Source organism: Megascapheus bottae, chromosome 15, assembly GCF_031878675.1.
Source record: "Megascapheus bottae isolate mThoBot1 chromosome 15, mThoBot2.hap1, whole genome shotgun sequence".
NCBI classification, from domain to species: Eukaryota; Metazoa; Chordata; class Mammalia; order Rodentia; family Geomyidae; genus Megascapheus; species Megascapheus bottae.
The window spans coordinates 17,579,373-17,606,081 of record NC_143523.1 but is presented as its reverse complement, the minus strand read 5'-3'; the positions used below and the strand labels follow the sequence as shown (position 1 = coordinate 17,606,081).

General features: G+C 37.4%; 1 protein-coding gene across 3 annotated transcripts in view; it reads right to left on the bottom strand.

Annotated features, from left to right (window-relative positions):
- The window catches only part of Sorcs1 (sortilin related VPS10 domain containing receptor 1), a 442,495-nt gene that overhangs the window by 190,011 nt on the left and 225,775 nt on the right, over positions 1–26,709 (bottom strand). For all 3 annotated transcript variants that reach the window (XM_090345933.1, XM_090345930.1, XM_090345931.1), the window contains exon 3: positions 18,202–18,301. In XM_090345933.1, coding sequence (XP_090202059.1) covers positions 18,202–18,301 — 100 coding nt within the window. The remainder of the gene's footprint in view (positions 1–18,201; positions 18,302–26,709) is intronic.

Sequence of the window (26,709 nt, the reverse complement as noted above, 5' to 3'; positions counted from 1 at the left end):
TGGAGTTAGAACCTTGGATAATGGACTGGAACTTTCAAAAAACAAATTCCAAGAGGGCCTCCGCTCTGAGCTTAACAAATGTCTTTGAGGCCTCCCAGGGTGCTGCACAGTTTGGTTGCTGGTAAGCATTTGTTTTGCACACAGTGACTAAGAACTGTTAATTCCAACTCCTTTTTCCTGTCTTCTGCTTTGGAAAAGCAGAGACCATAGCAGTTGGCACTCTGTGCTTTCCTGTCAATCCAACGGTCTATGTCTCTTGCTTTCTTAAAGCTCAAATTCGTAATGAAGACATTTAAGTGCTCTTTTTCTAAACTTTGCACCGCTCAGTAATCAAGTGCAAAATACACAGGCCTTTCTAGGGGAGAAACAATGAATCTCAGTGTTTATGGCAAAGGAACAAATGAAAACAAAGACTCTAATTTCAAATCAAATAATTATGCTGTCCAGTAGAGGGCAGCTGGGTCCAGACCCATAACTGTTATTTTATCCTTAACACCATGTTTTAAAAAGAAAAATACAACTAAGATGTTCATACAAGAAGGATGTCTTCTAGAGGTTAGCATAACTTACTCATGTGGAGCAAAGCATCTTACCCCCACCCCTTCTACACACAGCAAAATGGTGAGAGATGAAAGATGCCCATTTGACAAAAGACAAATCTTCTGGACTAGATCAAATTTCTGAGAAATAGGCTGTCAGGGTCTCCCCTCAACAAGCTCTCTACATGTTTATTAAGCACCTGGTCACTTGTGGCCTATACAATAATTTGCCACTTCATTCCACCCATCCTTGAAAGAAAGCTGCTCATATTCTGAAGATGTTATGTCTAGTGAGAACAGCCAAAGATATAAAAATATTTCAGCTTGGAGCTGGGAATGGTGGCTCACGCCTGTAATCCTAACTACTCAGGAGGCTAAGATCTGAGGATCGCAGTTCAGAGCCAGCCCAGGCATTAAAGAATGTGAAGCTCTTATCTCCAGTTAATCAGTAGAAAATGGGAAGTGGGGCTATGGCTCAGGGGAAGGGTGGTAGCCTTGAGCTGAATTGCTCAGGCCCAGAGTTCAAGCTCCATGACCCATCAAAAAAAAAAAATTCATCTGCAGAATTCTGCTAAAAATGGGTATAAACAGAATTATAATTATCTGTTATTGCTTGTTTCTAGGGCATGATTAGCTCCCATATACCCTTAGAGGGAATAACTATACTCTTTAGTTCAAATGTAGGGAATGTAGATGACCAAGAAGCTTACAGAAATTCCCATGTGACCAGTGTCCTTGGGCAGTTCATAGCTAATGACCTGGACACTTTCTGGGTCTTAGTTTTCTTCAGCATGCCAAAGATACTCTGATGACTTCAGAGAGTTATTTTGTTTCTGCAACAACTATCATCAAGTGTGCCAATCCTTTCGGCAACTCTCACATATGCACAGTTTAAAACAGGTAAAGCAAGAATAACTCGAAGTAGACAAATGGATGTTACAAGAGAAAGAGGGAGCCTACTGGCAGGTAAGCTCAAAGCTAACACACCACAGTGAAGAGCTACAAGAATGTTAAACCATACATTTAAAGACTGGTTGAGATAAGTTGGTCCATTTCCTACCATTGAAGATTATCTTCATCATTGCTGGCATGTCTCATGTTACAAATATCCAAGAAAGCTTTCTCATACTTCCCATATATTAGCAAAGGCTTATCAAATTCTTCTAATCTATCAGCACTAGCTATTGGAGTCAAAATGAGACTTCCTGAGCCCTTGAACCAGAACCCTCTTCCAATATGTGAAAATATCAGGCCCACCCTATACATTTTTCAATGCTGTTACCATAAAATGGTAAACAGGAGGCTGAACTGTTTTATACATCCAGACTCCAAATGTGACATATGGCTTCCCTATTCATCTTCTCTGTGGTTTGCATTTTATCTAGCACATAAAATCATATCTGAAAACATAAAACATGTTAAAACGGTATAGAAAAATGAGCACTTAGCCTCAAGAGCACTAGTAAAATGTAACATTGGGAGAGGTGGTTGGAAAACAGTACACTTTAATAGAAGGAAATCAACCCAAAGTGCAAAGACCTGGGTTCTAAACAGCATGGGCTTGGCCTGTCTTCCCCACCTCACAGTACTTCTATGAAGACGGGATGATTACATATACAGCAATATACATTTTAACAGTTTCGCAATTGTACTGTATCGTAAGTACATGTGGGAGTGTTCTGCCGTCATTTAAATGACCGAGGGAAAGATATAAAAGAGGAAGGGAGGAAAAAGAAGGAAGGATAGAAGAACAGAATTAAAGTAGAAAAAGAAAGAAATGAAGGAGGAAAAAAACACAAAAGAAAGGAGGGAGGGAAGGAGGAAGGGAAGAAAAGAGAAAAGGAATGAGGGAGACACACAGGAAGGAAAGAAATGGAAGAAGCTCAATGTAGTTTTAGGTGAAGCAATATCCAGTTTTAAAACAGCTTTCTCCCACATATTTATTTCAAATTTCTCTTTAACTCCCCTGAGTTGGTTTTATATGGGAGGCACATAATGAACCATCGGCAGAACTTTGTATCTGTAATAAATGGAGCCAGTTGGTTCCAGCCCCATAATTTTCTAGGCTTTATCACGCATGTGCCTAACTGGTTTCCATTGGCTACTGAGTAATAAGATACTGGACAGAACCTCCAGGGAACCAGACAGTCTCCCAATCGCTGTGTTACACACTCTGTTCTGACCACCGGTGCCTGCAGGGTAGAAAAAGTGAAATATCTGAGGCTCTTGGGAAATTTCAAGTCCTCATACAAATATAATCTCTGCAAATCTATAAAAGTTCACACTGTAAAGAAAAGGGTATAATATAACTGCAGGAACTATTTTCTGTACAGATGAAATCCCTTGCATTCTCTCCACCTAATTGTAATGCTAATAGTGCAGGGAGAAGGTCAGAAGAAGAGGAGAGCATTTCTTGTCAACCTCCAGCTTGCTGAGACCCAAAATTGTAATCCAAACAGGAAGTAGTATCTTTCTGCTCCATTTAAGTTTGAAGCGGGGACTTCTTGTTTCCATCTGATTATAATCAAACTTGCTCCTGACCAACTGTATTTATCCTATGGCTGTTCCTACAGAAATGATTTGGCTGGTAAAACTTAGCTTCAAAACCACAGGAACAGAGGGTAGGAGAGATAGTGCTAAACAGCCAAACGATTATAAATAGATAGCATGTCTTTTTAAAGTACATTTCAATGTGTATTTCCTTAAATGAGTATATCTTAAGGCTACTGGTTAGTTCAAAGTAGCAATCTGTCCACTAGGAAGTTGCAATCCCAGGCATAATACTTTGAGCTCTCGATCCAATGTATCCCAATGTGGTCATAGAGAAGAAACTTCTATTTCTCCCAGAGCTGCTATCCTGAAAGGTGCCAGAGGCTCATGCTATGCCTGGTTTCCCACACTCTGGAACTTTAGTCTTGCCAGCTTAAAACAGAATAGGTACAGCTATGCCTGGAGGCCACTGACCCTGCAATTAGCAGCATCACATTACAAAGCAACTGGAGAATTGTGATAGGGTGAATATGGAATCAACTTGCAGGCAATGTCCCTTTTTTTTCCCTCCTAATTGTTATATGTTTGTGCACACAATCTTCATTTGTGTTAACAACAGTAAAGCCATCAAGTTCTGAGGTTTAGCTTATAGTTAGATGCCCCTTCTTCATTTAGAGAAAGCATGCATTTTCACTGTCAGTGCCTCTCTGGTTTGTTTGGGGAAGAAAATAAGATGACCAAGGGAAATGTATCTGACTAGTTACCCTAGGCACTGGGCCAGAATGACCACGAGCAGTGAGCATGGTAGGGGTGAGAAGCAATAGATTTTAATTGGTGGCCAGGGGTAAAGGTCAATTCTCTTGGAACAATAGACATCTATGGTAGTAATTGACTGAGTCCTCTGTGGGTGTTTGTAAATGTCAGTAATGTACATTCATTCGGAAGCATAAAGGCCTCCTGCCCAAAAGTGGGGCCAACATGAAACAGTGGAGAAAATATGTAAATCTGTTCGTTAAACAGCAAATTCACCCAGGAAAAGTGATGGATTCACACAAGTATACAATTACACAGAATCCACCATCCATCATGTTTCTTCCCAATATTCAACATCTGTTACCCCAGAACAAGTTATTCATTTTTTATGGAGAGTTTCTGCAATTAAAATTATTTGAATCCTGTTAAATGAGTGTTTTTTTTTCTTTTTTAAATAAACGGAAGCTACATCTATCCAACTAAAATGTATTAAGTCATAGCTATTATTTCTTTCAAGAGAATTTGGCTCGGCACAAATAATGGAGAAAAAAAAAACAAGTGCTTCTCATTGTAACACCTGAGTCCCCAGGGATCTTGATTCTTCACAAATGCTTACATGCCACTTCTATATTGCAGTCCATTGTCACTTCCTCCCTTTCCAACGTCTCCCCACTATCCTATCCTTAGAATTAGGTAAATTTTACAGGAAGCTGAGCACAGAAGTTCACACTGGTAATCCTGCTACTTGGGAGGTAAAAACAGGAGTTGAGCACAACCTAAGCCAAAAGATAGAAAAATTAGTGAGATACCCATAAGTCAAGTATGCTTGTCAGTAGCTGTAATACAATCTATTTGGAAAGCTTGGGATACAAGTGTGGTCTAAGCTGGCCTAGGGAAAAATTTGAGATCCCACCACTGAAAAAAAATAACTAGAAAAGCAGAAACAAATTATTTTTTGAATGGTAGCTCAAATGGTAAAGCAGGGCCTTCCACTCAAACACAGTATTGCCAACAACAACAACTAGAATATATGATCTGCCAAAGGTGCAATTTATATGATAAGGCGAAAAGCAAGATATATAATATACCAAAGGAAGACAATACAGATAGGAAAATCAGAAATAGAGAAATCAGAAAATAAGCCAGAATCAAGAACTACAGCTAAAAGAAATCACTGCAAGATATAAAAAGTTTTATATGGGAATAAAATGTCACATTATATAAGTGCCTACTCTACGGGGAGTTGTCTTCCTTAGAACCACTTTTATTTCCTCTTTGCTGGGCATCCTAATTTATAAAGAGATTCACCTAATGATTAAGATGCTAATTGCTAAATAACCTTTCTCTTGGCACAACAAAAGTTAAATTAATCCTTTTAAGAAAGTACAAGCATCCCTCACACCCCTTTCTTTAAATGCTGAGTTACAATGTCCATAGGTGAGTAAATTAGTCTGAGAATAGAAGATAATTCTTTGGACAAACAGGAATATTCAAGGTCCAAGACACAGAGATCCTTAGCACAAAACCCATAGATTACAGAGCCATCTTTAAACTCATTATCTTCACATTTCAGTTTTAATATCTGAACAGATTAGAGAGCCATCCTAAATTCTTTATTGCCCTGTTTGAATTACACATTTCCCCAGTATTAGTATAACTAACTAACTAGGAAAAGTCTGAATTAGATTCCTTAACAGAAGCTATGAATATGTATGGAATGAAGATTACTACTTGAGGCTCTTTAGCTAGTTGGTTTTAGAAGTCACTTCTTTCTCCCTTTCTATTTCTGTATTCTCTTCTTTATTAAATATCCTTACTAACCTTCCACTTTGTTAACACACTCTCTGTCTCTCGCTGTCTCTCGCTGACTCTCTCTCTCTCTCTCTCTCTCTCTCTCTCTCTCTCTCTCTCTCTCTCTCTCTCTCTCTCTCTCCCTCCCTCCCTCCCTCCCTCCCTCTCTAAATACCTCAAAATGCTTTTCATCATGGACTTCAAGTTTCTATAAAGCCTTCTCTGAGAATTCTCATTTCTTTTCTTTCTCCAGTGCAAAATCAAATTATTTTGATTTCACAACACGCAAAGCATAGTACTCGTGTCAACTTAAATTTCAGCCTCATTTGGATTTACTTGCTTCTTGCTCAGTCTGCTGACCTCTTTGCTTTATGGGGCTCTGTCTTATGAATGTTAGTTCTCTTACTGCCTAAGAGTCAATAAATGATGGTTTCACTAAGTTATGATTTTTCTGTGGAGGATGTCAAGCCTGCATGTTATACCCATCTACTTCATTGGTCAACCGAGGTCTTTTCATGCTGCCTTCCTGAGGATCCCAGTTTATAGTACGCTCTAAACACTTAGCACTTTCATTGGGCAATCTATACACTGGAATATTTACTGGAATATTTATCATCCCTGAAAAACGATGATAAATTCCACAGGGAAATTGGAGGCGGGCCCATTCCATGCATATTGGATGTTTCTATTCATTGGTATGCTTGCAAATGACTGGAGCTAGGCATTTGATAGAGTGTCTCAATTGATTTATTCCAAATATAGCAATTTCAAAGCCCATCAATGGTTTTAACTGGCTGACTCCTTAACATAATGCTGAATATATCAAACCTATAATAAGGTGAGTAATTCTATTAATTCAATATTAATATTGTCATTCACTGAATTTATAGGCAAGGCAAGAAAAAGCTTGTAAAATTGAAAATAAACTTCATTATTATATTAGAATTTTAAATCAGATGGGTCATAGAAAGTCTCAATGGTTTAATCATTGCAGTAAGATATTAGTGGATTTTAATTTTTTAAGATGGAAAATAGCCACATACTGAGACACATATTCATTTAGAAGTACAAACGACTCTTAAGCTACACACTTCGTCCTATGAATGTAGGTTTCTCATAGCAAATACACTAAAAGACAGTTTTCATCTTCTTTTCTCCTTCTTTGACAACTATTAGCTTCTCTTTGAAAAATTCCTGGAGCCACCAAAGATATAGTTCTATGTACAAAGCTATTATGATATATAAGTTGTGTACTATAATTGATTGTTTATACATTCATCTTCTCCGCCAAGCTGCTCAATCCTTAGGAACAAGAACAATGTCTCATGTTTCTATTTAGAAAAATGATCTGGCACTAAATAGGCATTTTATAATTTCTGGTTGAGTTGACTAATGACTACATATGGCATAGCCATATAATTCAAGTAGATAATAAAAATAATAGCAGGCATTAGGAAATGTTAGCCTCATTGTTATGTCTAGGAACTGTCCACTGCATATTTGGACATTTTGCTTCATATAATTGCTTTATAATGTTGACACAGGCATTGTATTTTATTTCACAGAGGAGGAAAATGTATCAAACGGAGTTGATTAGTAATCAACCAGCAAATAAACCCTTATCTTAGAGAACACACACACAATGTGGCTTATCTGGAATGTAAACCCAGACAGACTGTCTATGGGGACCTACATATTAAGTATAACTCCACAACTCACTGAGGAAAGTCCACAATGACTACCTTCCAATAAAGTACTGCTCAGGGCCAGGAGTTTAGCCTAGCATGCACAACTATCCAGTTTCAATTCCTTGGTACCATATACATAGCAAAAAAAAAAAAAAGGCCAGAAATGGTGCTGTGGCTCAAGTGGTAGAGCTCTAGCCTTGAGAAAGCCCAAGGAGAGTGATCAGGCCCTGAGTGGCCCAAGACCAGCAAAAAGAATAAATAAATAACAGTTCAGCTCCACAGTGTTGGGAGATAGACAAGTGCAAAAATCCAGGTCACATACATTAACATAAGAGGCTACACAGTGGAAGATGCAATGCTATCTAAGGATGAAGTTCATAAATGCCCTTAGCAGCAACGGTATTTGTAGGGGATTTTGAGCAGCTGTATAGTCTACATATTATCCTGCCACATCCCGACACGAGTCATAATTGTGTTTTCCTTGGAGACAAAACCAATTTCAGCCACAACCCTGACCACCTTTTAACCATTTGAAATCACTCAGGAGGAGCGGAGAGATAAGAGTAAATGGTACTTCCTCTGAAAGTCTTAAGTTCCTGATAGAGAAACCCTTCACTCTAAGAGATCTCAAGAGATTATTAAACTTCTACAACAAGGAATATTTACAATTGCATTATTTCTTTTTTTCATTACCACTGTTACTTTAATCACTTAGCAGTAATCTCTTCCATTTTCCTTTAGCTCCTTTAGCTTCTCCATCTGTGAGACATTATATATTCAGGAAGCTTTCATATATATGTATACATATCATGTATATATACAATATATACAACACAATAAACATTGTAGACAATACAATATAGACAACAAATAGTATATTATATATGTGTGTATATATATATATTTTATATATGTATAACAATTTCATCACATTCTCCTTTCTTCCAGGATAGATATGCTCATTTCCTGGTGGTATATTCTATCAATTATGGCAACACTTAGTATTCTAGTTCCCAGGGAAAGAAAGCACAAAGCAACCCATGTAGAAATGTCTCTAAAGCCCTTGCAATGTGGATCCTCTATACCACAGGTCTTTTAAGCTACGTGTATTGAAACTAGCCACAGTAGCTGCAAGTTATAGATTTTAATATTGCATAGCTTTGTTCAAAAATGGAAAGACTATGAAATGAGATACATATGAGAGGTTAAGGCTAGAGAAAATCAGGTAAAAATGAATTCCTAAAGAAACAAAGGGGCAAAAACCTCTAAAGAAAATTTCATCAAGGCCAAAGCCAGGTCCACAAAAGTCATGTTTGTGTGAAAATGATTTTGGCTCCTGAGGCTGGTGGTACTCTCTTAATTTCTTCAGAGCAGAAAAAAAAAAAAAAGTTTTATTAAGGCTTCAGCCACATTGACTGTTTTCCTGACAGCACTGAGGGAAAGCTTGGGGCAGATCTGATCTGTCGGAATAAAACATCCCACTTTTGTAAATGTGGCAAATTTCCTATAGCAGTGGACATTCATCTCCATCCATCACCAGAGCGGCACGGGCAATTCGCGAGAAACAAATGTTCTAGATACAGTATGTCAAACACCGGATGATGGAAACCCCTGAGAAACCACAGGGAGTATGCTGGAAGCAAATAGAGCAGACTGTGGAAAGGACCTCTGACCATTTTCCACAGTAGAGTGTAACTTGCAACCAACCTGAAATAATGTGTTTGACCTTCGTGAAAGGGTAATGGATGGGCATTTAACATTAGGTCAGGCCGACTTAAGAGAACAGGAGCGCTAAGAACGACAGATGATGAGGCCAACATAAATAAGAAAATGGGTAGACAGAGGAGTAAATAAAGATGTCTCCTTCATAAAGAAGTGGAGCTGGGAGTCCACTGTGTATATTTGAAGAATGGTCAGCTCCTGAAAGGAACACTTTCACATGTGAGAATTTGCAGCTTCTCTGCCACACCGACAATCTACCTTCGGAAAGCCAGTGAGTAGTAGAAAAACATATAAACGTTTAAATGTATGTTAACATATAAACATATGTTTAAACATACATAGCTTCTAGATAAATCCTACCTTAAAAATTATTTATTGTTTCTGTGTATGTGGTACTGGGGAATTGAACCTAGGATTTTTGTGCATGCTAGGCAAGCACTCCACCACTAGGCCACATTCCTGGCCCTAAATCTTACTTTTTAAAAAATGTTTTACAGGGGCTGGGAGTTTGGCCTAGTGGTGGAGTGCTTGCCTAGCATGCACAAAGACCGGGATTCAATTCCTCGGTACCACATGCATAGAAAAAAGCCAGAAGTGATGCTGTGGCTAAAGTGGTAGAGCTCTAGCCTTGAGAAAGTCCAAGGACAGTGCTCAGGCCCTGACATCAAGCCCAGGACTGGCAAAAAAAAAATGTTTTACAATTTAACTTTACTGTCAAGGTAATGTACAGAGGGGTTACAGTTACATATGTAAGTTAGTGAATATATTTCCTGTGGAACACTATTACCTCATCCCTCATTTTTCTCCCACTTTCCCACTCCCAAATATAGCTGCTTTGTTTTTGTTTTGTGGTTTGTTTTTTTTTTTTTTTTTTTGCAGGTCCGGGGGCTTGAACCTCAGAATTTGGGCTCTGTCTCTGAGCCTATTTGTGCTCAAGGCTCGCCCTCTATCACTTGAGCCATAGCTCCACTTCCAGCTTTTTCTGAGTAGTTTATTGGAGATAATATTCTCATAGAATTTCCTGCATGGGTTGACTTTGAACCATGATCCTCAGGTCTCAGCCTTCTGAGTAGCTAGGATTAGAGGATGAGACACTTAGATAAATTTTAATTATAGTATTTGGAAGTCTTTAAATATTTAGGAATAAAGATTGTAATTTAGGATTTCATGATCTTGATTTAGCATTGAGGAGCTAAGAAGCGACCCCCCCATTCTGAAGCAGCAACCATCTTGTTGTTTACATTAAACTATGAGTAACCCAGAGTGCTCACAAATTAAAGAAATAGAATTGTGTTGTCCATAAGTTCCAGGAACTGACCTGTCTGCATTAAAATTAGAATTCACGTAAAATCCAAGGATAGCATTTGTTTTCCAAGGCATAAAACTACCCTCAGACAGCTGATGGGACTCAACCAACGTGGAACTTCACATTAGCTCCCATCGCCCTGGAATGTCCCTGACCCCCACCTTATCTCACTGAAACACCTAGTTGCTGTGTTGCTATAAATCTGTGGTCTTTGCCTTTAAAAGCCCTGTAAAATTTCAGCTTGGGGCTTCCTCCTAAGCTCCGCTGTGTTGGGGTGTAGGATGACACCCGAGCTGCAGCCTGCCTGAATAAAGCCTTGCTTTTGCATTTCGGAAAGTCTGACTCTTGGTGGTCATCTTGCGACTTGTGTATAACAGCATCAGTTTTTAGAGGTGACTAGAACAATAGAATAGACTTCAACTTTGTTTTTATAAAGTCTGTCTGTACTTAGAAAAGATAGTTCGGTAAACCTCTTTCCTTTCTATTTATTAAATTATCTACTTATAACATTTCTTTTATAATATAAATGTATTAAAGTTTTGCATTGCAAACTCAATAGCCCATAAATCTAGTTATCATACATGTACAACTTAAATATTTTAAAATTGCTGATTCCTGATTGATACTCACTGTGTTAGGAATTTATTATATGTGAAAGACATAATGTCCCATGAGTGAGAAATAACAAACATGATGATAATTATGCCAGAAACACCCAAGAAACAAGTACTAAATATGAGTTAATGCTGCATAACACAATGAAATATTAATTGTTCTGATCAGTTCTATAAAATCAGACTAATTAGGAGGAGAAGGGATTGAGACAAATAGGGGAAAGGGAATAATAAATGTTTAAAACCCACGCACTGATCATGATAGATAATATTTTAAACATGTGATATGAATTTCAGAGACACACTAAAAATTATGGAATAAAAATGTGCCTCTCCGTTAAAATGGAAACTACTATGGTTTGATTAATATTTCTTTACAAATGTCATCACAAGTATTTTGCCTTATATAAAAGAGCACAGTACCCTACTTTCCGGCTGCTTTGTGTATGCAGGGAGGAGGGTGCACTAGATCAGTATTTTCTTTTTCAGCTGTGTTCTCCAGAGCCCTGGAGTTTCCAAAAACTTTCCAGAAGCCTTTGTCCTAGAGCAACAAAGGATTTGTCTAAGGGCATTGCTCCTGGCAGTCTGTCCTTCAAAGAGAACACAGTAGCTCCTTTGAAACCTAGAGGCTTGGATAACTGCTGGAAAATTACCCTACCCGGAACAGGGAAGAAATATAGCATCCTTTCTTAGATTTTGTATTTGTAGTTGTGGGGAAGAGAACTAATCAAATGCTCAATGGACCCAGAATCCTACCACTCAGATGTACCCAAATAGGATCAAAAAAGGTGAGCTTTCCCTTTAGCTATGGTTGCCCAGGTTAAGCAAAAGAGAGCAAGCATTTATTCTCTTTAAAAAGCCACTTTCCTTGAAGTTTGGATAATGCCACTTCTACTTGGTCTCTGAGTTCATGCACAGTACTTCTTTATGAATGAAACATATATTCTTTTTTTTTAAAGATTAGAGGCAAATGGATGATCTTGTATACAAAGGGACAGATAAAAGAGTTAGGGTGGAATGAGCAAGTGTTGAGTGTCTGCCTAGGGAAATCTCGTGCTCCCCTTTGATGTATTATACATTACATCAGTTCCCCTTGGCCTCCGAAGATAATGTCAAGTGAGTGCCATGCAAAGTCCCTGGCACTTTACATATTAATTATCTTCTCCTGAGTCAGAAAAGATACAATTATATATGATGGCTTAGAAATGACTAAAAACCTGTGGGATTCTTTCTGTTCTTGTTTATTCACTTGAAAGAGAAATTAATGGGTCAAAGTTGGTTTAACAGGATACCCTCTTTTTCTAATTTCTAGTACAAAACCTAACACAAGTACAATCCAAATCCTCAGCTATGTGTTAGGCATATAATATAAATCTCAAAAGAATCCAGTGGGCTGGAAATGTGGCTTAATGGTAGAGTGCTTGCCTAGCATGCTTGAAGCCCTGGGTTGGATTCCTCAGCACCACATAAACAGCAAAGCCTGAAAGTGGCACTGTGGCTTAAGTTGGTAGAGTGCTATCCTTGAACACTGAGAGACTCAAGACAGAATCCAGGCCCTCATTTCAAGCCTGAGGACCAGCAAAAAAGAAGGAAAGAAAAAAAAGATCCGAGGCTCAGCCCCTTATAGACAAGGTATAAGACATTGTGCAAATAACTACAGTACAGTATGTGCACATAGAAAAAGCAGCATTCACTTTCAAGATCTCATGATCTGTGCTATTTTTTCCCCATTTCAGGCAATGGCAGAAAGCCACTAAGTTCTCTGAGATTCAGCTTTCATATCCGATAAATAAAAAAGCAGAATTTGAAAATACTCTTTTTTCAGAGTCTAATTCATTGAATTCCATGATTCCTTCAAAGAAACTTTAGAAGACACTCTATGTGTCCCCAATAAGTCACAAATGTTACCTAGATCATACAAACAAATAGCAAGAAAAATTAAGCATGCCCATGATAAAAGAAGACACAGAGAAAGCCAAGCACAGTAGCTCACACTTGTAATCCTAGCTACTCAGGAGGCTGAGATCTCAGGATCATGGTTCAAAGCCAGCCCAGGCACTAAAGTCTGTGAGACACTTATGTCCAATTAACCAGTATCCAATTAACCACTACAAAACTGGAAGTGGTGCTGTGGCTCAACGTATAGAGTGGTAGCCTTAAGATGAAGAGCTCAGGGACAGTGCCCAGGCACAGAGAGAAAGAGAGAGAGAGAGAGAGAGAGAGAGAGAGAGAGAGAGAGAGAGAGAGAGAGAGAGAGAGAGAGAGAGAGAGAGAGAGAGAGAGGGAGAGAGAGAGAGAGGAGAATAATCATGCCCTTATTTAGAAAGTGTCATATAAAGTCTGGTAATTAAAACCTAAACATCTGGAGAAAATGCAAACAGTGTTTAATGTTGGCAGGTATCAAGAGACCTGCGCAAATGATCAATGTGTACTAAGGAGAAAGGGTCCTATTTATAGGATAAAAGTCTTGGAAGATTCTCTCAGCAGGAATGATATTAATTAAGAAAGGATAACACAGAAATGAGAGGGAATAGAGATGCAAAAGGGGCATAAGTTATATAAAAAATTATACTGTCTAGGTTTTTTTAATGCTTTTCTGGGAATAGAGTGGAGAGATCACAGGATATCACAATTACGTGAATTGGATTTTGCAAGTAAGACACTTTTTTTTTTCTTTTTTCTTTTCTCCTGCAATGGATTCCACATGCAGTTTCCTGTGCTTTAATTCTCGAAGATCTGAAGCAATGTTTTATGAAAGAAGAGTAGCAAAGATTGGGTATGATAAGAAAGGAATTGCTAATAGAGTAAAAAGACTTTCTTTTTAGGCAGAATACACACTTAAGCTTGAAGAGAATCGAAGAGTGAGACTGAGATTTCACAGATTGCTTTTCCTTTGCTACTTATACTAGTTCTCCCTCCATCTTCTGTTCTGTGGCTATTCTCTTGATCATCTCTTAATTTATTTTTTTTTCTTAGCCAGTAAACCAGTAAACCTGTGCAGACACACAGGCTTTGGGCTTTATCATGAACTGGAGGAAGTGTTCTCACTCAAAAAAACTAAGTGACAGATAGCTCCCCTGCCTTTCCTCAGGCACTAAGACCATTCAGACTTGCTCTCATAGGGTTATCTCATATATCAGAGGGAAGATACAAGATTCCCACAAAGAAGGATAAATGACCTAGGATAATACCTTGGAGCAAGCTTTGTGCATCTTTTAGTCAAGATTTCCTGTACAGACCAGGCAGGTGATAGTTTTCAGCATACAAGACTTATCTAAGGAAAGTTGTGATTTGTAGTAGCATTGGGGGGAGGGGAGACAGAGAGAGAGAGAGAGAGGAGAGAGAGAGAGAGAGAGAGAGAGAGAGAGAGAGAGAGAGAGAGAGAGAGAGAGAGAGAGAGTGTTAATGGATAATCATCAATTGAAACTATAAGTAAGGATTTATTTTATTTTGTACTCTGAATCAGTAACAACCTTAACAAGCTGCTGGCAAAATCAAAGCATGAAACCTACCTTATGGGTTTCATGTATCAACTCAAGGTAGTAAGACATAACATTTCTGGGAAAGCAGAGAGTTACATGAGGATATTGTCAATTTTATTTCAGTTGTTCCCACTGATGAGAAAAGAAGAAGGAAATATCTAGTACAAACCTTATTAAATCTAATGATAACCCTCCAGAGATTTGAAAGAATTAATACAACCCTTTGCCAAAGCCTGCTTGTTTATTTGTTTTTAACTAAAGTACTGTAAAAGTCCTAGAAGAACTGAATTGAACTTGAGTGCTTTTTTCCCGTGTAATTATGGAGTCTGATAATTCTTTTCTTTCTTCTTTTTTTTTAATTTGTAGATACATAAATTCTTAACTGATTGGGAAGCATATGTTCATATGTGTTCCTGGGTTCAAATATGTCCCTTTGTGTTTGGGTGGAGGGGTGTACATACTTTACCTCATAAGTAGAAAAAATGTACACAAATATACTGCTATGTCAACTTTATTGATTTTTGTAGGACTGTAAAGACCTTCACTGTCCTCCAATATATCTTAAATCTATCAGCATCTAAGAAAATGACCCTGAAGGCCTCATTTATCTCTAGAGGAATAGCTTTGGTTCACTGATAAGCAAGGAAAATTAAACAGCTCAGGACCAGCTCTACATCTGAAAAGGTATTCTCTCAGTCACAAACAGAACTTCACTTTTGTTTTAGAAATTAGGATCTGACAAGTCTTAAATGCCTCTGGTCAAAAATACCTTTTTTCAAAGTCCTCCAGATAGATTAAAAGTTACCTTCTCAGCCTAAGCAACACCGGAATTTGAACTGGGTGACAAACTTTCCTGCTAGGTTCATAAGTTACGACTGGGCCTGTGAATCACAGACTTCAAATCCTACTCCTGGAAATAATCTTTATTTGGGGACCAGCACCATGTATTCTTTAGCTGCAGGAAAGCCTAGAATCACAATCAATATTTGGTACCTTTCTTTTTTTTTTTAAATCATATCCTTCTCAAATAACCTCAATAAAACAGAGACTAGCACCAGACTGCAGCAATTCTAAGGGACCTTTCCACTGTAAATCCATCTGTCTTCCCTATAACACTTGACAAATATGAATGACTTATACAAAGTCAACTAGCAATGGAACCAAATTCAAAACAGAATTTTGCTTTCTAAATCTTAATTTGGGACTCTTTGAAAAGTGAGATTCTTTTTTAGGTCTCTTTATATCTCATGGCAAAAATCCCTTCATCTAGTGCTCAGTTTGTAGAGAGTTAAAATTTGCTAAAAATCTGAACAAGAATCAATTCAAAGCCAGCAAACAATTAAACCTCACTGTAAAAATAAAGGGTGTAAGGTCAGTGTCCTCATTATCAGGCAGTAGACAGCAGAGCAAAATTGTCTAGATGTAATTATTGAAGAACGATCAGTAACAAGAGAGGAAGGAATATCCGTTCACAGTGCTACCCTAGATTTGTAAGGCTGACACTACTGGGCTTTGCTATCTGTGGTCATCATTCATATGAAGTTTTATAAGTTATAGTTCACTCTATCTAGCTGAAATTTAAAATTCAGCTGCTCAGTTTCACTTGCTATATTCAAAACAACAAGTCACAAGGTGCTTGTGTCTAAGAGTACTGGGCAGGTTGAACAAATGTTTCTATCAGCACAGAAAGTTATACCCATCACTGCTATTTATAGGAGACAATCCCAACTATTGCTTCCAATAAGTAGATGAAGCAGCAGGGACAGGATGATAAGGAACGAGAATAAAGTGAAAACACTGATTAAGTCCTTAGTGTTCTGATCTAAGCATTTTAAATGTTTAATTTTGTATAATCCTTATAACTTCCCTCATACTATAATATAATACTATAATTATCCTCATTCTAAATTTGAGGACATGGTACTTGGAGGGATTAAGGAAATGTGGCATAGTTAGTTATATGCTTGGTAATTAACACAAGCTATGTAAAGTCAGGATCTGAGTTCATTTCTCTTTGTGTGTGTGTGCTTGCATGCACGCGCCAGTCCTGGGGCTTGAACTCAGGATATGTGAGTTGTCTCTGAGATTTTATGAACAAGGCTAGTGCTCTAACCACTTGAGCCATAGCTCCAGTTCTGACATTTTTTTAAAAATCATTAATTGAAGAAAACAGTCTCATGGACTTTCTTGCCCTGGCTCGCTTCAGAACATGATTCTCAGATATCAGCCTCAATATCTATGATTACAGATGTGAGCCACTGACACTCAGCTAAACTCAATTCTGAGGTTGGGTCTGTGAAGAACATGAAATATTTCCAGCCAGAGGAATGATTACATTTTATAATACTGTTTCTCAACTATAAATAGAAATAACATCTTGCTTTTCTCAAAACTCCAGTGTGTCTTAAGGGTAGGATCAAGGCTTAGTACTTCCAATTTGCAAGTCAAAGTTTGGAATGATTGCTTGAGGCATAGTCTCTCAAGCTTTTGCCAGTCTAGAACACAAAATGCAAAACCTATCCAAGGACATTTAGCAGTACATGCTGACAGGAAGTGGGGCTGTGGCTCAAGTGGTAGGAGGCAATAGGGAGATAGCCTTGAGCTGAAGAGTTCAGAGACAGCATCCAGAGTTCAAGACCCATAATTGAAAAAAAAAGAAAAGCATGTGCTGACAATTCCAACATAAGATTCTAGATATCAGTGATATGAAAGCAGAAAGCAATTTAGGATACATTCATGGGAGATATTTTTCTGTTCCCTGAGGGATATTATTAATCCAAGTAATATGCACATTCTATGTCAAAGTTAAGAATTTAATAATGCAAATTTATATGCAGAAGACATGTTGTTATTTTCTTCCTGAGACAGATATCTTTGTAACTTAAAAAGCATTCCATGGCCAGAAGTTTGGCCTAGTGGTAAGAGTATTTGCCTAGCATGTACGAAGACACAGGTTCCATTCCTCAGTACCACATGTATGGAAAAAAGAAAAGCTGGAAATGGTGCTGTGGTTCCAGTGGTACGGCTCTAACTTTGAGAAAGCCCAAGGACAGTGCTCAGGCCCTGAGTTCAAGGCCCAGGACTGGCAAAAAAAAATTCCTTTTTGGGGGAATATAATCTTTCCAAGGAGTAGATCAATCCTCGTGACAGATGGAGGAGTAATGTATTAGCACTATGATTAATCCTTACTTCCTCTAAATCTCAGTTTTTTCATGTGTATCATGAACATATTGTGTATGATGATCTCAAGGCTTTTGCAGCTAAGATTGGTAATTAGGAGAGACTAACTTCACTGCCATTTCCAAACTACACACAACGATTCCACACTGACATTGGCACATTGCCTGAATAAACCTGAGACATAAAACTCCCTGCCTGTTGTAGGAAGATGCAACCACTTAAATTCTAGTTTTATCTATTCCGTCTACGTCAAGGGAAAACAAGGGCATCAGATGAAAGCTCATTTTTCTTCTCTCTTGTCAAGGCTTATTCTAATTCTTATGGATGACTGCTCCAAGCTTTCACAAGACAGGCAGCAGCGGCAGCGACAGCTGCAAGGTAAGACTCATGCCTGGTAGTAGTAGATGCCTTCCTGAAACAGTAATGATGCATCTACCACTCCCCCTCCTACACTCACTGCTGCTGATCTGAAAATTATAACGTGTCAGACATTTCAGCACCTGAACACCTAACAACTCATCTTCATATCGCTTGTCCCAGCTTAACTGTAATGGATTTTTAGGTATCATGAGAGTTCAACAGCCAAGGCCGGAGGCTCCTCAGGAATCAGTAACAGGCCAGATAAACATTTCTTACCTTGCGCTTGTTGGTAGGACACACATAGAGATAGCTCAAAATGGTCTTCAAACCCACTTTATCATTCAGTTTCTCATAGGTTGTCCCATAATCAGTTGACCTATAATTCAAAAGAGGCTTTAATGAGAATGGAAGTATATATCATTTGGCCACTTGTCAGAATAATATGTTTTACATAGTAGAATGGGTCTCCAAAGGCTTCTAAATGATTCACGCAGTATATATTGATGCTTAAATATGTACACAGTAACATCGTGTGAGTTGTTAACATCTGCATTTAAATTGAATTGGTCAAAATTAAAATGGCATTTTCCCACCCCCTCTTTAATGTATACACTTTCAATACAGGATGTGATTAGTTTGAAAAATGATTAAGAGATGAGGATGTTCCTTAAAATGACCAAAGAAATGAAAGTTTTTAGTTAGATATGACATTTCTGAATTTTTTCTTTATCTTTAGCACAGTGTAGAAGCAGGTTCTCTGGATGTATCTACAAACTGTGTTTTCATTCATGAGTTATAGAATTTATACTAGTCCCTTCAAAGGTCATTCAGTCTCTTCCACTTATTTAAGAGCAAGAACATGTCTTCATCACAAGTGGAATTTCACAAGTTCGTCAAAGGCCTTTTCTGGTGTTAGGCTGTCTGGAGTTAGACATCTTTCCCTGGCACTGTTTATCTTTCTTATGTATTCTCTATCATTATTTAATCACTGGTCAACAATATATTAACTCAGATTAAATAAGTAGGGTTAATTATCTTCTTTATGAAAATACTATTTTTTGGAAAATATTCTTTATACTTCAAATTGTTAATTTCATTAGATCATAGATAAAACTATATGAAGCAAAGAATATCATCTGGGTTTGAAAGGAATGACCCAGAGTATCCAGATGTACTGCACAGAGAAAAGAGATGCTAAACAAACTAGCTAGAATTTGATCTGGGCATTCAAATCTTTGAAGGGTGAAGTATTAAGCAAAATTTCTTGAAAGAAGAAGGAGCCTCAGGTACAGACTACAGATTTTTTTCAGTCACCCAGGGGGTTGTCAGTCATGAGGAGAATAGTAGAACTGCATTCCAGAACTTATTTCACTCATCACAAACTTGCACTAGCACCAGGATCAGCACAAGGCATTGTTTGTACTAATCAGCCTGTGTGTGTGTGTGTGTGTGTGTGTGTGTGTGTGTGTGTGTGTGTAAAAGAGAGAGAGAGAGAGAGAGAGAGAGAGAGAAACAGAGACAGAGAGAGACAGAGACAGAGACAGAAACAGAGAGACAGAGAGAGAGACAGAAAGAGAGAGAGAGAGAGAGAGAGAGAGAGAGACAGAGACAGAGACAGAGACAGAGACAGAGACAGAGAACCTGGGATGGCTCTAGTGAAAGAGGCAACAATCTCAAGTTGCCTGGCTCCCTAAGAGGCTGATTCTAGCCCACGTCCATATGTGATTTACAGTTATCAGTTGCTTTCAGTTATGGACGTGCAGTTGATGGTGAGATAGCAGACTCCTAAGGACATGGACCATGAATAAATGAGACAGAAAAGTTGAGCAGTAGGCTGAATGATGACCAATGTAATAGATATTTCCTCTATAATCTCTAATTAAAGGAAGAAGGAATTTTCCAAATTGAAATGCTGTGAAATGCTTTAGGAGGCAAACTGTATGCTACTTTCTTTAATACATTTCCACATATGTGTAATCTATAATGTACACTGACCTTCTTGCATAAATAGTTCATTTATGTAAGTGAATTCTATCATAGGATCCATTCCTGAGTGATAATAAATAAGATTAGTGTCCTGGGCACTATCCTTTGGGAAAGGCAATATCAAAATAATACATATGTAAAAAGAAAAGACAAAGGTCTTTCTTTAATAATGAAAGGGTAGCAATAAAAATAAAAGATAACAAAGCAAATAAAATTTAAAATAGGAAAGCCAACCTGTAGTAAATGTAAAGGGACAAAGGAGATATAAAATAAGAAGGAAATATTGAGAAAATATATATGGTGTATAGATATATTTTAAATGCAATGTATGGCCACAAATCCTCAGCTAGCATCATTTTAGAAAGTATTCAAAACAAGGATTTTTTTTTTATCATCAGGATTTGTTTACAGATTGCTTTACCCATAGAATAAAAAGTAGAACTTTTCATTTCTAAGCTGAATCCCTCATAAAAAATAAGCATTGCAAAAAATAAATAATGTAAGTGATGAAATCAAAGCTTGCTTCTTTTTCCTTTTGATCTTTAATCTTTACCCTGCCCATTTACAACATATCTTAAAAAGTGAGTTGAAAAGGTGCTAGTGGCTCACCCCTAGCTATTCAGGAGGCTAAGGTCTGAGGATCCCTGTTCAAAGCCACCCTTGGTACAAAAGTCTGTGAGACTCTTTATCTTGATTTTATCTTCAATTAAACACCAGAAAACTGGAAGTGGTGTTGTGGCTCAATTGGTAGAGTGGTAGCCTTGAGCTGAAGAGCACCAGGACAGTTCCCAGGCCCACAGTTCAAGCCCATAACTGACAGAGGGGGGAGGGGTGGAGGGAGGGAGGGAGGGAGGGAGGGAGGGCGGAGAAGGAAAAAGGAAAGAAAGAAAGAAAGAAAGAAAGAAAGAAAGAAAGAAAGAAAGAAGTAAAGAAGGAAGGAACATTTGGAGCTTTCTTTTTACTTAAGGAGTTACACAGAATTGAGCTGAATTACTTTGAGGAGTGGAAAAACCAAATCAGAGGTACCACACCAAAATTTCAAAGTTTATCATCTCTTTAGATAGTAAATGAACTATTTCACTTGAAAATTAATCAGATCAATACAGGATATGACTAGTGTCAACAAGAAGCTGCAGCAATAAAATCTATGATTGGATTTCTTCTACCATAATCTTTTATAATCAAGTGAGATACCAAATAAACACAGAAGCATTTTTAAACTAAAGGAATCCATAAAAGTACTTAGGATAATGGCACATAACAGGCAATGTATAAGTGACAGCTTTGCTGTTTACTTTATGACTCATTATTTCTTGATTATTTCTTCTATTCCCTGCCCAACACTCACTAAAACCCTTCATGTAAACCCTCAAGGAAAATCTTAATCACCGAAAATTATTTTAATTTTGTTTGGTGAGAAAACAGTCACAAAGCGATTACAACAGGTTTAAATGTGACTGAATTAAGACCTCTTAAGACATTGTAAAGGAAATATGCTGGTAGTTTTACATGAGAGGTGGATCAGAATTAATGGTAAGACTCTCACGATGAGAGCTAAAGTTTCCATATCCTGCTTCCACAGTAATTTTTCACCTGGATTCTATTGCTGAAGTGCTTAAGTCTAACAAATACAAGAAGTTAATATGATAGTCAAAGATCAGCATTTATTGTGTGCTTACAATATAATGCAAGCTCTTCACATACTGAATTCTGTAAGGTTAACCCATGTATATCATCCATTATAAATAAAGTGTAACCAAAGTACGTAGTGCCAAAAATTGTGGAAGGAATAAGATCCATGCAGGCTGTGCTATCTAAGCCTGTACCCTAACTGCTGACTGATATGCCTTGATCAGAAGCACAAGATGCAATTCTCAGGTGTAAAAATCAGATGTACTACTTAGTTTTGTTTTTCTTAGTCAAAGGAATATGAACTGAAACAGTTTCCAGGAGCACATGGTGTAGAATAAAGACTGAATCTTCCTTATTCTACTGAAGGGACAGAGTATCTGCCAGGCTGAATAGATCTGAAGAAAGATGTGAGCAGTTTGTGGAGATATAAGAAGGGAAAAAGAGATGAACAGAATAAGTCTAATGAAATTACTTTGCATGCATATGTGCACATGTCAAAATGAAACTCCCTTGTACAACTAGTTGACATGAATTTTTTAAAATGTGGAAGAAGAGAAATGATTCCATGGATCTAGGAGGGAAAAACGATTACTTTTAATCTATATTTCTCTTTGTATTTGAAGTACTTTTCCTATAGACAGGATAGTATTAGAGCTTATTTTTGGATATAGTCTGAATATCCTTTGTGAGTGTGTATATATTCAAAATAATAACAATATGATTATTGATAACTGCTATTTGTTACTGCTGTCTACTGTTTTCCTATTTTTCCCTCTCCTTTTCATATATTTTCTTTTGTAGGTTGAATTGAAAGTACCACATGTGTGGTTTAAATTGTTTTCTTCTTTCTCGCCTGATGAGACGAATTTCTTATTTTATACTTAGAAATTGCAATATACATTTACAAATAATCAAAGTTCAATTCTTCTTCAAAGTAATATGTACACTGCTTCTTGAGTAGTACAGTTATTGGATAAAAAATATGTTATTTTGGGGCTAGGAAGGTGGTTTAGTGATAGGTTACTTGCCTAGCAAGCCTGAAGTCCTAGGTTTGAGTCCTCAGTACCACATAAATAGAAGAAACTGGAAGTAGTACTGTGGCTCAAGTGGTAGAGTGCTAGCCTTGAGCAAAAAAAAAAAAGCTTAGGAACAGTGCCTACATTTTGAGTTCAGACCCCAGGACTAGCAAAATATATATATACATATTATTTTTAATTCATGTCATTCATCTCATGTCCTTTACATCATCCATCTCAGTGTTGAGTAAGAATAAGCGTACACATATAATATCACATACATAAACATATATAATGCCACTATTATTTTTGAATAAACTAGTATCTGTTGTGTAAATTAGGAAAAAAAATAAAAAGTATCTTCCCATATTTGTCGTCTGAAGCTCTTCCTTTCTTTGTCTCTGAAGACTTAATTTTTCTCTCAAGGTAGAGATCCTAGCAGCAAATCTATCAAGTTTTATCAACCTAAGAAAGTCACTATTTCTTTTTGAAAGACTAATTTTTCAGGGTATATATATCTTATTGATAATCTGCAATTGCTTAAAATATGTCACTCTACATTGTTCTTGCATGTGTAGATTTGACAGTGATAATATAATTATCACCTTTGACCCTCTATACACAAGATATCTTTCTTTCCTGATATAACACCAAATTTTTATTTCATCTTTGATTTTCTGAAATTCAAAAATGATGTATTTAGATTTAGCATTTGTTAGTTTGACATGCCTACTGTTCTCTGAGATTTTAGAACTGTGGTTTGGTACTTGATACTATCTTTGCTTGACACATAGATAGCTTCAGTTCTTTTCTGCCTTTTCTCTTCTTGTGGTGTGTTCACAGCAAGTATGTTACCTGTTCCTAGTTACCACAGTTCTTGGATATTCGAGTTAATTTTTTTCTAGTCTTAGATTGTAATTTGCTCTTCAAATTTAGAGGTTCTTATTGAGATAACTTCAAGGCCAGATATTCACTTTTCAACAATATTCTGTCTACTAGTGAGTTATTGGAAGGTACTCAGTTCTGTTAATGTTCTTGATTTCTCCCAGTACTATTTAATTATTTCTTAAATTTCTTCTTCTCTGCTGAGATTAATTGTTGTTTCATTTTGTCTACTTTTCTATCAAAGCTCTTAGGATAGACATAAATGCATGTACATTTATGTATTTGCAAATTGAGTCTTATAACTTCAACATTGTAGTCTAACTGATGGTAGTTCGGCTACTCATTTAATCTTTTCAAACTGTTGGGTCTTCTGCTTGTGACACTCATGCTTTGTATCTCTTACCATATCTGAAACACGGGTAAAAGGAGCTGTCATCAATAGGCCTTAAACAAAAGGGTGGGATTGAGGCATAGAATATGTTGTTTTGTGAGTTCTGAATCAAAGAAAAACGTATAGGACAGGAACTCAGATCTACAGAAAGAGCTTTAAAGAACAAGCATTCTGGTGAAATCTTATATTCTGAAATTTATCAATTGTTCTTAGTTTTACTCCCCTGCTTACATGAGAAACAAAGCTAAAGAAATGTAGAATTATATCTCTTCCACATGTTGCTTAGCACCTCATAAATTTCCAGCAAGTTTGGGTTCTGCTTAACTAGTTTCTCCAAAGGGCAGATTTTGTTAAGTATGGCATGCTTTTCATGAATAAAAATGTAACCATGAAATCTATGATAATAAATAATTCATAAATGGTAATAAAATGTTTAAAGAAAGAAACTGTTACTGACTCAAACACCAAAAACCTATGCAAGCACAAATTAACAAGAGCAACAAAGGCAAAGACCAGAGGAGTGTGCTTTAGATGGTTAGCCACCCACTCAGTCTTTCACAACAGAGTTGATGCATAACAGGTTCCTTCTCCATTTGATGGGTGAATGATACATAAAACCTAATGGACACACTCTAAATCAGAGATAAGTCGAATCTGACTTTAGAAAGTGTCCAAATAACCTCGCAGAGTTCCTGAAAAGGGAGACAACCTATTCCAGACAACGGAGCCAAATTGCCTAGCAAAGACTCAATCTACACAATTAAAACAAAGACCAGGGCCAGGAGTGTGGCCTAGTGGTACAATATTCAGCTAGGATACACAAAGCCCTGGGTTCAATTCCTTCGCACCACATACAGGAAAAAAAGCTGGGAGTGGTTCTATGGCTCAAGGATAGAGCAGTAGCCTTGAGAAAGCCCAAGGACAGTGCCCAGGCCCTGAGTTCAAACCCCAAGATTGGAAAAAAAAAATCCAAAAAGACCCAGTCTATAGAACTATGAAAATGGCAAGGTATTAGTCAAACCCATACCAATAAGATGTACTGCATATATAAATGATGCATGTGTGGCATCTGTGTTTTATTTCTTTCCTAAAATCATTCAGGGCAACCAATTTCATTGTTCCTTAACCAGTTTCCTTGTTTCTTGTGCTTGGCGACATAAAAGCAGCTTCCAATATCAAAGGCAATTGTATTGGCAGGCTCAGAGATCCTGCTTCTTAATAACTTAGGATGCATGAGGTTAAAGCAGTGAGAATAATTTAGGGTTTGGAAAATGTTTGCGAGTGAGCCGACATTTAAATAACTTCATTATCATTCATTGACAGATTTTTTTAACCTGTCAGTGCAACTGATATTTCTATTACCATGTGATAACCAACCCCTGCACATTTTAAATACAGTCACCAGAATTCCATTAGTCTACCCCGTCAAGAAAATATCTCCAAATCCATTTTTCATAATACCTCAAGAATATAATAGCCAATCTACATCAAACGATGACGTGAAGCTGAAGGAAATTGTCTCCTGCTTTCTAAGGATTCTGCCCTGAAATACGTTTGCTGTCAGCCTAAACATATAATTTAAATGTTCTGCTCAGACATTATGATACATCCTCGGCTGAACAAGTTTCTTTCTGCTTCTTGGACTCTTTTCAGATTAATTTGCAAAATGAACCTGCAATGCAGGAAGTCAGGGGGTGGGGTGCTAAACTTTACATTTCATGACAGTCATGTGTTTAATATAAAGATTTTTTTCTCTGCCATAATTTACAGAACTTGTAATCTATTTTTGAACAGTCTATTCTTAAGTTAAATGAACTAGTACTTCTGTGTTAATGAATTTTAAAACTTCTTTTTGTTCTGGTCTATCTGTGAGTGATCATTCTCCTAGCTGCAACTTCATGCTGTGTTTTTAATGTTTCCTGCCAGAATGAGCTTCAAAATGAACACAGTATGATCAAACTACTCAGGTTTTTCTCAGTATGATTCTTCTGGGGGTACTAGAAGGACCTGAACAGTTGGTAAGAGATGCTACGATACGTTCACCAGAATTACAAGACTTTGATTCTTTACCTCCAGGCTTAAATGTAGACTATTGAGATTTAAGTTAATTATTATCATTTTACTGTAGCACTATAATGGGAGGCTTTGTTCATTCTTTTACTCAACGATTATTTATGGAGCATCTCCTAGGTTTTCAGACTTTGTTCTGGTATTGGCTGGTACAATAAAACAAAGGGAAAAAAATGCATGCACACTTGGTGTTCTCAGAGAGCTAAATGCAGAGAAAAGAGGCAGATTATACACACAACAAAATTAACCGAATGCAATTCAGAAGTGGTAAGTACAAAAGTTTTAGCAAAAGTGGGACACAAATAGTAGAGTCAAAATGAGGGTAACTATTTACTTAGCATGGTCAAATCACTGCTACAGAGGTATATGAGACTAACTCTGAAGGATGTACTTGGTCCAGGTGCCTATTGAGGAAAAGTATGACAGGCCGAGGGAAAACAAATGTCAGGTTACCACAATGGATCCGCACACGAGGCATGAGGCCTGTGGAAAGCAGGGGACCAGAAGGAGGAAGATTGGAGGGGAGACGCCACCACAGTCACCAAGTGCCAAGACCACCCAGAGCCACGGGACATGTGTGGCATCTGGAGAATAACATGAGCATACAGTTATCTCATGGAATGAAGGTGATAGAGCTAATGCCTGAGATCTTAGTCCTCATGCCTGCAAAGTGGGGAGATCCATGATGTCTGCTCTATAAGCTTGCTCTATAAGACCTTGGAAAGCCTAAGCACTCCAAAAGCATTCATCATGACAGACTCTTGATTTTGTCTTTCAGATAGTTAATTCATTACAATTTACCTT